Source organism: Stegostoma tigrinum, chromosome 13, assembly GCF_030684315.1.
Source record: "Stegostoma tigrinum isolate sSteTig4 chromosome 13, sSteTig4.hap1, whole genome shotgun sequence".
Classification (NCBI taxonomy): domain Eukaryota; kingdom Metazoa; phylum Chordata; class Chondrichthyes; order Orectolobiformes; family Stegostomatidae; genus Stegostoma; species Stegostoma tigrinum.
Window position 1 is genome coordinate 10,963,997 of NC_081366.1, and position 14,765 is coordinate 10,978,761.

General features: G+C 43.9%; 1 protein-coding gene across 1 annotated transcript in view; it reads right to left on the reverse strand.

The window, feature by feature from the left end:
* Nucleotides 1–14,765, reverse strand: part of ltc4s (leukotriene C4 synthase) — a 37,934-nt gene that overhangs the window by 5,813 nt on the left and 17,356 nt on the right. The window contains exons 2-4 of the mRNA XM_048543783.2: nt 14,543–14,642; nt 11,339–11,409; nt 9,794–9,875 (exon numbers count right to left, since the gene is read on the reverse strand). Of these exons, the coding sequence (XP_048399740.1) occupies nt 9,794–9,875; nt 11,339–11,409; nt 14,543–14,642 (253 nt within the window). The remainder of the gene's footprint in view (nt 1–9,793; nt 9,876–11,338; nt 11,410–14,542; nt 14,643–14,765) is intronic.

Here is a 14,765-nt window from a genome sequence, read left to right on the forward strand (position 1 = left end):
GACCTGATGGAGGTGGAAAGATTATGAGGGGCATGGACAAGGTAAATGGAAAGCAGCTGCTCCCATGGGTCAAAAACAAGAGGCATACTTTTACGGTGAAAGGCGGGAGATTTAGAGGGAACTTGACGGAAATCTTTTTCAGCCAGAAATTGGTGGGAATTTGGAATGCACTTGCTGGGAAGGTAATTGAAGCAGGAACCTTGCAGCCTTTCAAAAAGTGGATGAGCACTTGTTATGTCACAGCATTCCAAAGCTACAGGCCTAATACTGGGAAGTGGACTAGTGCAGATTTTTGAATTGAATTTTTGATGGTACAGATTTGATGGGATGATTCTATGAAATTCTTTACAGTCCCACTTAATCTTAAATTCCCTGCTTGCCGCAACATGGTCTTGATTCACAACTCTGGATTACTAAATCTATAGCACAGCCAATAAACTATGGGCTCAATGATGTTCCAGTACCTGAAAAATATGAACATTAGTGAGGAGGTGAGCACATTATTTAGCTATGCAGTGCTGACAAGTTACTCTTGAGTCTTTTCAGAGACAATGATAAAATGAAGTTGGATGAAAAGGAATAAAATATTGGAGTAGAGCAAGTTTATAGCACAGAAAGGGCTACTTGGCCTGATCCCATTTTCCAGGATTTGGTCCACAGCTGAACAGGACTTGAAGTACTGTCTTCACCAGATAAAACCTGGAAGAACTGCAGATGCTGTAAATCAGAGACAGAAATAGAAGGAAGGCCTGAAGGGACTAGGCCCGAGGCATCAGCCTTCCTGCTCCTCTGATGCTGATTGGCCTGCTGTGTTCATCCAGCTCTACACTTGGTTGTCTCAGGTTCTTCAGCATCTGCAGCTCCTGCTATCACAGAAGCAGAAGAATCAATCAACCTGAAACGTTAACCCTGATTTCTCTCCACAGATGCTGCCAGACCTGCTGAGCTTTGCCAGCAATTTCTATTTTTGTACTGCCTTCACTACCTTTTCAGATAGTGAGATCTAGTCCCCTGCAACTCTCTGCGTCAAAATATTTCTTCTCATCTCCAGTCTAATATATTTTCCCAATTATGTTAAACCCATGCCCCCAGTCACTGATCTCTACGCCAAAGTAAAAAGGCCATTCCCATCTACTCTATCCTAGCTCCTTACAATTTCATACAACTCACTTCAAATTTCCCCTCAACCTCCTCTGTTTCTTGTTTGACCCAACAATGAATCTGCACAGCTGCTGCCTTTGCTGTTTAGTTTCAAGTATCTCCGGACATAGGAGTTAGTTCTAAGAAAAATAAACAACCAGTGAATTTCGCAGCTGTGGAAATATCTGTTTGCAGAGATTACAGAAAGGGAGCTTTTAACTGGCTAGTTTTAAAGTGTATTCTTACTTGCTTTTGTAAGTCTGCAATAGTGCAGGGTGGTTTCTTTTTTGTTTATATGTTTTTATTGAGATCTGCTTCTTGATTTTACTTTAAAAATTCAAAACGTGGGAACTAAGCTATCTTGAAGCAGTGTTTTAGTGCAGTAAGGCTGTGCTAGTTTCTGGTTCTGTGGATTGTTAAGGTGCATAGATGGCCTTTAGTAGAGTGATGTGCTCTTCTTATCCAATGTGGGAGATTGGGGAGAGATTCCGTGTTCCTGATGACTCTGTTTGTGGGAAGTGTGCTTGGTTGCGAATCCTATCGGATTGCATGGATCAGTTGGAGTGGCAGTTAGAGGCAATGAGGAATTTACAGGAGCTAGGGGGTGTGATGAATAGCAGCTGTAGGAAGGGAGAAAAACTGCAGATGCAGTCAGGTAGATGATTTACTGCCAGGAAAGGTGGGAGAGGGAGGTAGGTAGTGTAGGAGTCTCCTGTGGCTGTCCCCATCTCAAACGAATGTGCTGTTTTAGAAAATGTAGTGGATGATGGACTCTCGGGAGAATGTAGCACTGATAGCCAGGTTTCTGATATCGAGACTGGCTGCAATCTAATGAGGGGTACATCAGGTTCCAAGCTGTTGATTGTGATAGGGGACTGTCTTGTCAGAGGCACGGACAGATGTTTCTGAGGTCAACAGCAAGACATGAGAATGCTGTAGTGCCTCCCTGGAACCAGAATATCTTGGAAAGTGTGCAGACTATTCTCCAAGGGGAGAGGGACCAGGAGGAGGTTGTGCACTCATTGGAACTACTGACATAGGAAGAGAAAAGGATGAGATTCTGAGGGGAGAATATAGGAAGTTCAACAGGAATTTATAAAGTAGGCCCTCAAGCATAGTAATATCTGGATTACTCTTGATACCACAAGCTAGTGAGGATAGGAATGGGAGGAATAGAGCAGATGAATGCAAGGCTGAGGAGCTGGTGCAGGGGAGAAGGATTCACATTTTTGGATCATTGGAATCACTTCTGGGGTGGAAGTGACCTGTATAAGGAGGACGGTCTGCACCTGAATTGGAAGGGGACTAAGATACTGGCAGGGAGATTTGTTAGAGCTGCTCAGGAGGATTTAAACTAGTAATGGGGGTGGAGTTGGTGGGACCCAGGGAGTTAGTGGGGAAAGAGATCAGTCTGAGACTGGTACAGCTGGGAAAAGGAGTAAGTCAAACAGTCAGGGCAGGCAGGAACAAAGCAGAGAACAAGACAGGACTGATAAATAAACTGCAGTTATTTCAATGCAAGAGGTCTAACAGGTAAGGCAGATTAACTGGTGGGAACATGGAACTGGGATATCATAGAAATTGCAGAGACGTGGCTCAAGGATGGACAGGACTGACAGCTTAACGTTCCAGAGGAATGATAGAGACGGGGACACTAGAGAAAGGGGAGTGGTGTTTTTGATTAGGGATAATATTACAGCCATACTTGGGGAGGGTATTCCTGGGAACATGCCCAGGGAAGTTATTTGGATGGAGCTGAGAAATAAGAAAGTGATTATCATCTGATTGAGATCATATTATAAAAGCACCACCACCAACACCTCCCACCCCCCACCCCAAATTTGTATGAAGATCTCAGTTATGTGTAAGAATAATAGGGTGGTTATGGTAGAGGGTCTTAACTTTCCAAACATAGACTGGGACTGCCAGTGTTAAGGGCTTGAATGGATTTGGTAAGTGTGTGTGAGAAAATTTTCTGATTCAGTTTGTGTATATACCTACTAGAAAAGGTGCAATACGTGACCTACTCTTGGGAAATAAGGCAGGGCAGGTAACAGAAATGTCAGTGGAGGAGCACTTTAGGGCCAGTGACCATAATTGTTTTAGTTTGAAGCTCTAAACTGGAGAAAGGCCAATTTTGATAGTATTAGGCAACAACTTTCAAAAGTTGATTGGGGGAAGATGTTTGCAGATAAAAGGATGGCTGGAAAACGGGAAGCCTTCAAAAATGAGATTATGAACGCCCAGAAACAATGTGTTCCTGTTAGGGTGAAGGGCAAGGCTGGTAAGTGCAAGGAATGATGGATGGTTGAAGAAATTGAGGTTTTGGTTAAGAATAAGAAGGAAGCACATGTCAGGTATAGCCAGCAGAAATCAACTGAATCCCTAGATGAGTATAAAGGCAGTAGGAGTAAACCTAAGACGGAAATCAGGAGGGCAAAAGGGGGGCATGAGGCAGCTTTAACAAATGGGGTTAAAGAGAACCCAACGAGATTCTACAAATTCAAAAGGACAAAAGGGTAATTAGGGAGAGAATGGGGCCTCTTAAAGATCAGCAATGCCACCAAATGTTCACAATAAACAACTGCACCTCCCAGTCGCAAACCATTTCCACTCCCCCTCCCATTCTTCAGATGACATGTCCATCATGGGCCTCCTGCAGTGCCACAATGATGCCACCCGAAGATTGTAGGAACAGCAACTCATATTCCGCTTGGGAACCCTGCAGCCCAATGGTATCAATGTGGACTTCACCAGCTTCAAAATCTCCCCTTCCCTCACCGCATCCCAAAACCAGCCCAGCTCTTCCCCTCCACCCACTGCATCCCAAAACCATTCCAGCCTGTCTCTGCCTCCCTAACCTGTTCTTCCTCTCACCCATCCCTTCCTCCCACCCCAAGCCGCACCTCCATCTCCTACCTACTAACCTCGTCCCACCTCCTTGACCTGTCTGTCTTCCCTGGACTGATCTATCCCCTCCCTACCTCCCCACCTATACTCTCCTCTCCACCTATCTTCTTTTCTCTCCATCTTCGGTCTGCCTCCCCCTCTCTCCCTATTTATTCCAGAACTCTCACCCCATCCCCCTCTCTGATGAAGGGTCCAGGCCCGAAACATCAGCTTTTGTGCTCCTGAGATGCTGCTGGGCCTGCTGTGTTCATCCAGCCTCACATTTTATTATCTAGGACTTATACCTTAATGGTAAGGTCCTGGGGAGTGTTGCTGAACATTGAGACCTTGGAATGCAGGTTCATAGTTCCTTGAAAGTGGAGTCGCAGGTAGATGGGATGGTGAAGGCGGCGTTTGGTATGCTGGCCATTATCGGTCACCACTTCAAGTTTATGAGTTGGGAGGTCATGTTTCATCTGCACAGGACATTACTTCAACCACTATTGGAATGCTGTGTGCAATTCTGGTCTCCCTGCTATCAGAAGGATGTTGTGAAACTTGAAATGGTTCAGAAAAGACTTAAATTTACAAAGGATGTTGCCAGGGCTGGACGGTTTGAGTTATAGAGAGAGGCTGAATAGACTGGGACTATTTTCCCTGGAGTGTCAGAGGCTGAGGGGTGGCCTTATAGAGGCTTATAAAATCATGGGGAGCATGGATTAGGTAAATAGACAAGAACTTTTATCTGGGGTGGCGGGAGTCCAAAACTAGAGGGCATAGGTTTAAGGTGAGAGGGGAAAGATTTAAAAGGGTCCTAAATGGCAACTGATTCACACAGAATATGTGTATGGAATGAGGTGCCAGAGGAAGTGGTGGAGGCTGGTAAAATTACACCATTTAAAAAAATATCTGGGTGGGTATATAAATAGGAAGCACTTAGAGAGATGTGGGCCATTTGCCAGCAAATGGGACTAAATTTGTTTAACATATCTGGTCAGCATGGGGTGAGTTAGACCAAAGGGTCTGTTTCCATGCTGTATATCTGTATGACTCTATTACTAAATTTTAAAACTGACCCTTCCTGATATTAATGCCAATACCTGTCTTTGAGCAATGGGACATCTGTCAAATTAGAGAGCAGCCATTCACAAGAGGGTTCCATGGAGATGTTATATTGGCCTGGGTTTTATACTGGCCAGACAGTCACTATTCCAGTGTAGATAGGAGCTGCACATGGGACTCTGTAGAATTCCCATTGTAGCACACCCCAGAGGGAATTGCCTGGGAAATTGAAGATTCTGCTAAGCTTAGAATACTCCAGCAATGGTTAGCACTACCGCCTCACTGCGCCAGGGAGCCAGATTTGATTCCACCCTCAGTTCACTGCCTGTGTAGAGGTTGTACATTCTCCCCTTGTCTTCATGTTTCCCCTCTGGATGCTCCAGTTTCTTTGCACAGTCCAAAGATGTGCACGCTAGGTGGATTGGCCGTGCTAAATTGCCCGTAGTGTTCAGGGGTGTGTAGATTAAGTGTGTTAGCAATGGGAAATGTAGGGTTACAGGGAAAGGATATGGGGATGGGTCTGGGTGGGATGCTCTTTGGAGCGTCAATGTGGACTTGTTGGGCCTAGTGGCCTGTTCCCACACCGTAGGAATTCTAAGGAAGTATCCAGTTAAATTGGATACTTTGTAGGGTTTTGATGAAAGTAAGCAAATAGTCACTCAGATAAAGTTTGTCTGTTACATTGTCTTACTCCTGACTGATCCCATACTTAGCAGGGACATCTCTACCTATAGCTGTCCCAGATTCCTTAGACTCATGGACACCTTTGTTCTGCTCAACATGTGGCACCTCATCCTCTGCTCCAATTCAGCCCCATCCTTCAGCCGTTCTGGACTCAACATCCCTGGGAGTCAAGCCCCCTTCCACCATTTTCAGACATGCTCCTCCTTCCTCCACTCTGGTACCTAACTTGTCTCCACATGTACCCTAACCCTTCCCAGAAACTGACACCCCAACCTTCCCTGCCACTGGGCCCAAACCCCACCACCAGCACGACGTCCACCCTTCTGGGGCTAGGCCCAAAACATCAGCTTTCCTGCTTGGCCTAGACACCTTGTTATCTCAGATTCTCCAGCATCTGCAGTTCCTACTATGTCCACCCACCCTTCTCCACTGCCACCATACCCAATTCCTTCACCCATCCCAAACCACCCTCAACACTGTGTCGCTAACCAGGTCCCCCTTGTCACCTTGCATCCTGGCACCCTATGCATTGTATGTCTTTCACAATCTACCCCCTTACCCATATTGCACCCTACCTCCTACCTACACCCAATGCATCCTACTCTACTTATCTGGCAACCTGCAGCCAGCATCCTATTTATCTGGCAATCATCCCCCTACTCATTTTAGCACACAACTCTCCAACCATCTCTCCACCTCACAGTAATCTTATGGAGTCACCATTTGATAACTGCAGTGAAAGTGGCTGTGAATCTGGGCATTTACATTCCAGAATATGGCAGATGATTGCTATGATTAAGGGCTGTGGTTTGCCTTGCTATGACACTTCTGTGCAACGAGAGAACTTCAAAATGGAAGTACAGCTCTGTATTTCTGAAAGAGACCTAATTGGAATCTCCTGTCAGAAATGCAAAAGCTCTTTCTTTTCATACAAAAGGGACTGAGTAGCAATCTGCGTAAGACTATCATTAACTGAGCTTCTTTTTCTGCAGATGCTGTAAGAGTCATTCAGTCTTTCAAGTACCTTTAGCTATAATTCAAGAGAGGCATTAGGCAAGATTTCATCATGCTATGCGTAACAGAGGTGAGGAGCTCTCCCACAAAACAGTAGGTGTTAGCTCAATAAATCAGAGATTGGTGAAATTTTGCTGACCAAAGCTAAACAGGTCACAGATCCAGGGCAAGTAACTGGAATTACATGTAGATTAGCCATAATCTTGAGGAGCTGAATGATCTCTTCATGTTTCTGGGTCCCAAACATAGGATGAACTTGAACAACTAGAACTGATCTGGTTGGGGATTGTGGTGTTGTGGAAATGTGAGGTCATCCAAAGCAAGTTATGTCAGGGGTGCAAGGAAGACTTCTCACAGCCTAGCTCCTAAGTCATTACAGTTGGCAATTCTACAGCAAGTAGCTCACCTCCTACGTCTTGTGTCTATCCAACCATCTACAAGACACAAGTTAGGGGTGTGATGGAATACTTGCCACTTGACTAGATCAGCATGGCTCCAAAAACACTCAAAAAGCTTGATACCATCCAGGACAAAGCAACCCATTTGTTTTGGTATCCCATCCACACCATCAACATTGATTCCCTCCACCAATGCACAGTGGTAGCAGTGTGGGCCACCTACAAGATGCACTGTAACAATTCACTACAGAAGCTCCCTCAACAGCATCTTCTAGACTCAACCCATACCATCTAGAAGGACAAGAGTAGCAGACACATGGGAAGATCACCACCATCAAGTTCCCGACCAAGCCACTTACCATCGTAACTTGGAATTACATCATCACACCTTCAATATTGCTGGGTCAAAATCCTGGAACACACTCTCTCTCAGGACTGTCGGTGTACTTACATCCTCAGAATTGCAGTGGCTTAAGAGGGCAGTTCACCTTCTTCACTAGGACTAAATTTATTTAGGATACCGGGCCTGCATGGATGAGTTAAACCAAAAGGTCTGTTTCCACGCTGTAAATCTCTATGACTCTATGATTACCTTCTCAAGGGCAATTAGGAATGGACAACAAATGCTTGTCTAAATATCAATGCCCATGTGCAATTAATGAATGAAAACATTTAGCAACAACCCAGGCTGAGTAGATTTATAAGAGGTTACCAAACACACTTAATTAATCTGAAACAAAAACAAATATTGCGAGAGCAACTCAGCAGGTCTGGCAGCATGTGTGAGAAGTAAACAAAGTTTAATGTTTTGTGCCTGGTGCCTCTTCACCAGAACAGTCACTGGACTCAAAACGTTAAGTCTGCTTTCTTCCCATAGATGCTGCCAGACCTGCTGTGTCTCCAACAATTTCCTTAAAAGGAGGTCCTTACATGGGCCAATGTCCAAGGTTGGCGAAAGAACTGAAAGGAAGGAAGGTTGAACAAACACAGAGAATGCTGTAGAAACTCAGCAGGTCCGACAGCATCTGTAGGGAGGAGAACAGAGTTAACACTGAGTCCCCTAAGGGGACTCTTCCTTTAGAACTGGTTATGGTAGGTTGATAATTATACTATCACAGTGAGTTTGCCCTTTGAGCATCAGGGACATACTGCCAAGATCAAGATACCTTTGGGTCTCACCACCTGGCATCCAAAATACACCATCTCACCCGGTTCCCCACCTTAATTGCTCCCCACCCAAAATGTCTAGGACACACCTGGGTCCAGTTGCCAAAAGGCTTCTTCTGAAAGACAATAAAATGTGAGGCTGGATGAACACAGCAGGCCCAGCAGCATCTCAGGAGCACAAAAGCTGACGTTTCAGGCCTAGACCCTTCATCAGAGAGGGGGGTGGGGTGAGGGTTCTGAAATAAATAGGGAGAGAGGGGGAGGCGGACCGAAGATGGAGAGAAAGGAAGATAGGTGGAGAGGAGAGTATGGGTGGGGAGGTAGGGAGGGGATAGGTCTGTCCAGGGAAGACGGACAGGTCAAGGAGGTGGGATGAGGTTAGTAGGTAGGAGATAGAGGTGCGGCTTGGGGTGGGAGGAAGGGATGAGTGAGAGGAAGAACAGGTTAGGGAGGCAGAGACAGGTTGGACTGGTTTTGGGATGCAGTGGGTGGAGGGGAAGAGCTGGGCTGGTTGTGTGGTGCAGTGGGGGGAGGGGACGAACTGGGCTGGTTTTGGGATGTGGTGGGGGAAGGGGAGATTTGTTTGCTGTCTCAACAGCGCCTCCTCCTGACATCGGGCACTGTTGGGGCTGTGTGAGCTGTCAGCCAATCAAAATGTTCAGCAGTTTTGATTGGCCAGCAGCTCTGATTGGTCAGCAGGTCTGGAGGGCAGTATTCCCACCCGCAACTCATTATGGTCACCAAGAGTACAATATTGGGGCGGGGAGCAGAGATCAATCATGATCCTAGTAAAAGCCAGCAACATGTCTGAGTCAGTGGGAAAATGGTAACGTAATCAGCTTGCTCTTTAAATTTTTAAATCATATAAACTTTCATCACAGAAGTAGGTTATTCAGCCCTTTGAGGCTGACTCTTTGAAACAACAGTTGTAGTTAACCCCTTCATTGTCCTGTCTGCATCCTCAAGTATCTGACTAACACTGTTTTCAGTATAGTTAAAGAGTCAGCTCCCAACATCTTTTCAGATGAATGTCCCAGATCCAAAAATCGTCGAGTGAAAGGACAACTTCTCATCACAGCTAGGGATCTTTTGTCAGTATTTTTAAATCCATTAAATCTGGTCATTAGCCTACTCATCAGAGGGAGAAGTCTCCCTCAATCAAATATTCACATCAACCTGAAATTCTCTGTTTAGGTCACCTCCTAATACTTTACATTCCAAGGAATCCTAACTTTTCAACTTATGTTCATAGCTGCTAACATCAAGCCACCTCCGTCCTCTTGCTCAGGCATCAATGTCTTTCATGAATTATACTGCACAGAATTCATTAATTTCTCACAAAATAGAGTGACATGTTGGTTTCCAGTTGATTTATTGGGCCATTGCCATAGCAAACGCGAACGTAAGTTGCTGTCTGAGTAAGGACAGCTCAGTCTCACCTTTTTAGGGCTGATTCAGAGTATCCTTTGAAGTACTTGTACCTGCTGCATAAATAGAGAACTCCAATGAAAAATGCCAGGGCTGTGTAGAAAGAAACCAAGACGATAGTTACCACACGTACCCACAATTCAAACCATCGCATTTAATGCAGGCACCCACCTTGTATTTGCTAACTAAACCAGGTGAGGTATCCAGGATGATGTGGGCTTTAACATGATTAAATCAACACTTTTGGAAGGATCATCACCTTCCAAACCAACAACTACCATCTGAAAAGGACAATGGCAGCAGATGCACAGGAACACCACTACCTGCAAGTTTCAACACCAAGCTACTCATTATCCTGATTTAGGAAGATATCACTGTTCCTTTGATGTCACTGGGTCAAAACCCTGGAATTCTTGCATGTAGATACAAGTTCAAGGCAGCAGCTCACCAGCACCATCTTCTTAAGGGCATCTAGGGGCAGGCAATAATTCTGTGCTAATCAGTGGTGGCCACATCCCATTAATTAATTTTTAAAAAACTTGGACATAGATTTAAGATAACAAGGAAAAGGCAGTAAAAGAGAATACTTCTACACAGCAAGTTGTTATAATCTGGAATGCACTGTCTGAAAGACTAGTTTAAGAAGATCATTCTAGAGCATAACGTTCAAACAACAGTCAACAATTTGATGTATACTGGAAGAAAACTTAGCAGGGCTCTGAAAATAAAACTAGTGCATGATCAGATTGATTGAAATCCTGATGGAAGAGCCAAAAATCTAGAACTCTCTCCCTAAAAAAGTCATGGATACTGGGGGGATTTTGAAGTTTTCAAGACTGGAATCAATAGACTTTTGTATGTTAAATGGGTCAAGTGATAAAAAAGAAAGACATGCATTTGTATAGAGATAACAAAAGTGTGAAGCTGGATGAACACAGCAGGCCAAGCAGCATCTCAGGAGCACAAAAGCTGACATTTTGGGCTCTGAAGAAGGGTCCAGGCCCAAAATGTCAGCTTTTGTGCTCCTGAGATGCTGCTTGGCCTGCTGTGTTCATCCAGCTTCACACTTTGTTATCTTGGATTCTCCAGCATCTGCAGTTCACATTATCTCTGATCACATTCATTTGTACAGTGCCTTTCAGGATCTCAGGACACGCCAACGCACTTTACAGCCAATGGAGGACTTTCCAAGTGTGGTCACTGTATTAGAGGAAAAGTGCCATCAATTTAGCGAACGTTGAGAAAAGGGAATACAGATCAAACATGATCGTACATGATGCAACAGTCTCAAGGGGCCGAATGGTGTGTTCCTCTGTTGCTAAATAAGTGCAAGATTCATTTGGTGTAACCCTTTCAAATTATCTGCTAAAAATTATTCTTTAGCACTATGCTCTCATTCTGCAATGTTAATTAACTTGTCTGATTTGAATTACTGATCGTTATACATTATGAAAAAGATTGCCTTTGATTTGCCAGATGTGGAGGGAGTAAAATTTTATAAGGAAAGCGGAAGGGGGTAAAAACTAAACCAGATAAGCAAAAGAAGTTTATCTTACTCTGGTTGAAGAACACGCCAGCAATCCACAGTACACTCAGGAACATTGGAAAATATTCTGAGGAATTAAGACTGTAAGAGAAAATGAGAAATAGGATGTAAACACATTGGTAAAAATGCAGAAGGTTTATGAGAAGGATTTGAGGGAAAAGAAACTTCTGCTAAGTAGACAGATTGGGGAAGTTGGGATGGTTTTCCTTAAAAAGATGGCTAAGAGAAGATTTGATTGAATTTTTCAAAATTGTAGCGGTGCTAGATAGGGAGAAACTGTTCCTGCTCATAAAAGGATTGAGATATGAAGACACATGAATAAGGACATATACAAAAGAAGCAAAAACAAAGTTGCTGGAAAAGCTCAGCAGGTCTGGCAGCATCTGAACTACCTGTTGCCTGCCACTTCAATGCACCACCCTGTTCCCTGGCCAACATCCCTGTCTCTGGCTTGCTGCAGTGTTCCAGTGAAGCCCAGCGTAAGCTGGAGGAACAACACCTCATTTTCCACTTGGGGACCCTACAGCCCTCTGGACTCAATATTGAGTTCAATAACATTAGGGCCTAAACTCCATGTCCCAGCCCCCCCACCCCACACACCAGGCCTTGTTACCACGTAGCCTGCCACTACACACGCCCTGTTGTTAGTCACTAACAGTCCCCATTAACAACTACTCACCCTCCCAGCCTGATAGTTTGCAACTCCTTTGTCTGTCCAACTGTCTTTCTCTCTCTTTGGGCTCTATCCTATCATTTACTCCCTACCCCATCCACCTTCCTATTTTCTGCATATAAACTGACGTTTTCTCAGCCACCATCAGTTCTGAGGAAGGATCACTGGACCCGAAATGTTAACTCTGTTTTCTCCTTCACAGATGCTGCCAGACCTGCTGAGCTTTCCCAGCAACTTTATTTTTGTTCATGAGTTATGACATCCACAGTTTTTTTTTGTTTTTACAAAAGAAGCAAATGCAGGTGAACCGTTTGGGTCTGGAATACACTGGTTGGACCTGCTGTTTTGGCAGTTGAGACAATTGAGGGGGCATGAGGTTATTATTTAAATAGAAACAGTATCAGGGTTAACGGGAAAAGGCAGGAGATTGGTACTTGGTCATAATGCTTATTTGGAGAAGCAGTATGGATATGCTTGGCCAAATACATTCTTCTACATAATGACAGCTCTGTGTCTGTGAAGTAATTCAGGTTGCCACGGAAAAGATAGCTGAGAGAGGTTCAGCATTTCTGTGGCTTTGTACTTATTTCCAACACTGATCATACACAATCTACTTGAGTGTGTGTGCTGTTGCAAGAAGTGTGAATGGAATTGTTTGGCTGTGAGAGGAGGACAGACATACTGACTGGCTGACAAACTGTCTGACAGATGGGCTAATTGACAGCCAGGAAAATTTAAATAACTCCAACAACACAGTAGGTCAGTCACATTATAATTCTAAAATTACTTAAGAGTGGGAAAGAAGCTGGAACCCTGTTCTACCTCTAAATCCAATCATGGCTAAGCTGTGTCTCAGATTCCATCTCCCCTTTTAGGTCCCATAACGCATTATACTTCTCTCCAATATAAATCCAGCAATCCTCATTTTGAAATTTTCTCTTGATTTTCCCCCTCACCCCACCCCCAACTCCAGTCCATGATCAGATTGAATAGGTCTTTCAAGAAAGAGTTCTTGATTTCTACTAGACTTTGTGTGAAGAAGTTACCACAGGGACTGCAACAGCTCAAACAGGCAACCCCTCACCACAATGTAAAGGGCAATTAGGAATGAGCAATTCATGCTGACCCAGCCAGTAATACCCACATCCCATCAAACAGTTAACAAAAGTGCAACTGAAAATCATCCCAGGATTTAAAACTTTTTTTTTAAAGTGATTATGTCTGGACAACCCACACAGTCCGATGAAATAAGTTCCCTATCAAATCGTTGTCTAAACATTAAAATTAGATCAACCCTTAGTCTTTTAAGCAACTCAGGATATGTAACTACGTAACTATTCTCATAACGTAACCCTTTTAGCCTCAGCATGGTCCCAGTGAATTGTATTAAACTCCCTTCTTGAAGGGCTGAACATTGTACTTCATGGGGCTCATTTACGTAATGGGCAATACTGCAAATCAAGCAGAATGGACAGTAGATGATCCATTCCATATTGGTAATTTAAGCTGGATTTTTCTTTTATTCGTTCTCAGGATGAGGGCATCGCTGGCTAGGTCAGCATTTATTGCCCATCCCTAATTGCCCAGAGGGCAGTTAAGAGTCCCCCACATTGCTGTGGGTCTGGAGTCACATGTCTGCCAGACCAAGTAAGGATGGCAGTCTCCTTTCCTAAAGGACATTAGTGAACCAGGTGGGTTTTCCCAACGATTGGCATTGGATTTGTGGTCACCATTAGACTCTTCATTTCAGATTTTTATTGAATTCAAATTCCACCATCTATTGTGGCGGGATTCAAACCTGAGTCCCCAGAACATTAGCTGGGTTTCTGGATTAATAATCCAGTAATTGCCTCCCCATTAGCTAAATTGATATTACCCCCTTAAAGATGCATTTCTGTAGACAGGCAAGATGGGGGATCATATTGAGCAATTGCAATCAAAACTAAAATCCTTTGTTGGTGATTCCCACTCATAAAGCTTAGGACTGAATTTGCACTTTGCTATACCACACCGTTGCTATTACATATTGTACTAACGCCAAGTTTCTTACAGAACATTCACAAGACCACAACTTGAATGCTGTGTGCAGTTTTAGTCTCCTTATCTAAGGAAGTAAATACATTTGAGATATTTGAGTGAATGAGTCATTGTCTTCTGAAAACAGGTCAGACAGGATGAGCATTTTTTCACCAGAGTTTAGAAGAGTGAGGGGTGACTTGATCGAAATGGATAAGTTTCTGCACCGTCACTCTTGAGATGAGGAGATTTTTATGTTCCCTACAGTGGGACTGTGGAACACTGCCTCAGGGGGAGGTGGAGGAGGGGTCCTTAAATATTTTAAAGGCAGAAGTAGATAGATACTTGTTAGGGCAGACAAAAAAGAGTTATTGGAGTAGATGGGAATATGGAATTTGAAACCAGATATGATTTTAATGCATGGTGGAACAGGCTCCAGGGACCAAGTTGTCTATTTCTGTTCCTGTTTCAGATGTTTGTAACAGGTCTAAAGGATGAATGAAATATGAAATATAGTTCCCTTACTGTGCTCTGTACACACGCTCAAAATCCTCATTTCCACTGACAGCAGGTGGTGAAATGTGAAATCTTCTCCTTGCATGGATCACCTGAAGCGAAAAGTATGCTGGGAAATGCAGGGAAAGAAAGATAATCAATACATAATCACATCACAAAGGAAAACAAAATTACTTCGGACAGGACATTTTGATCCATTATTCTCAAGGCATGGATCAAGTTAAACTCTTTC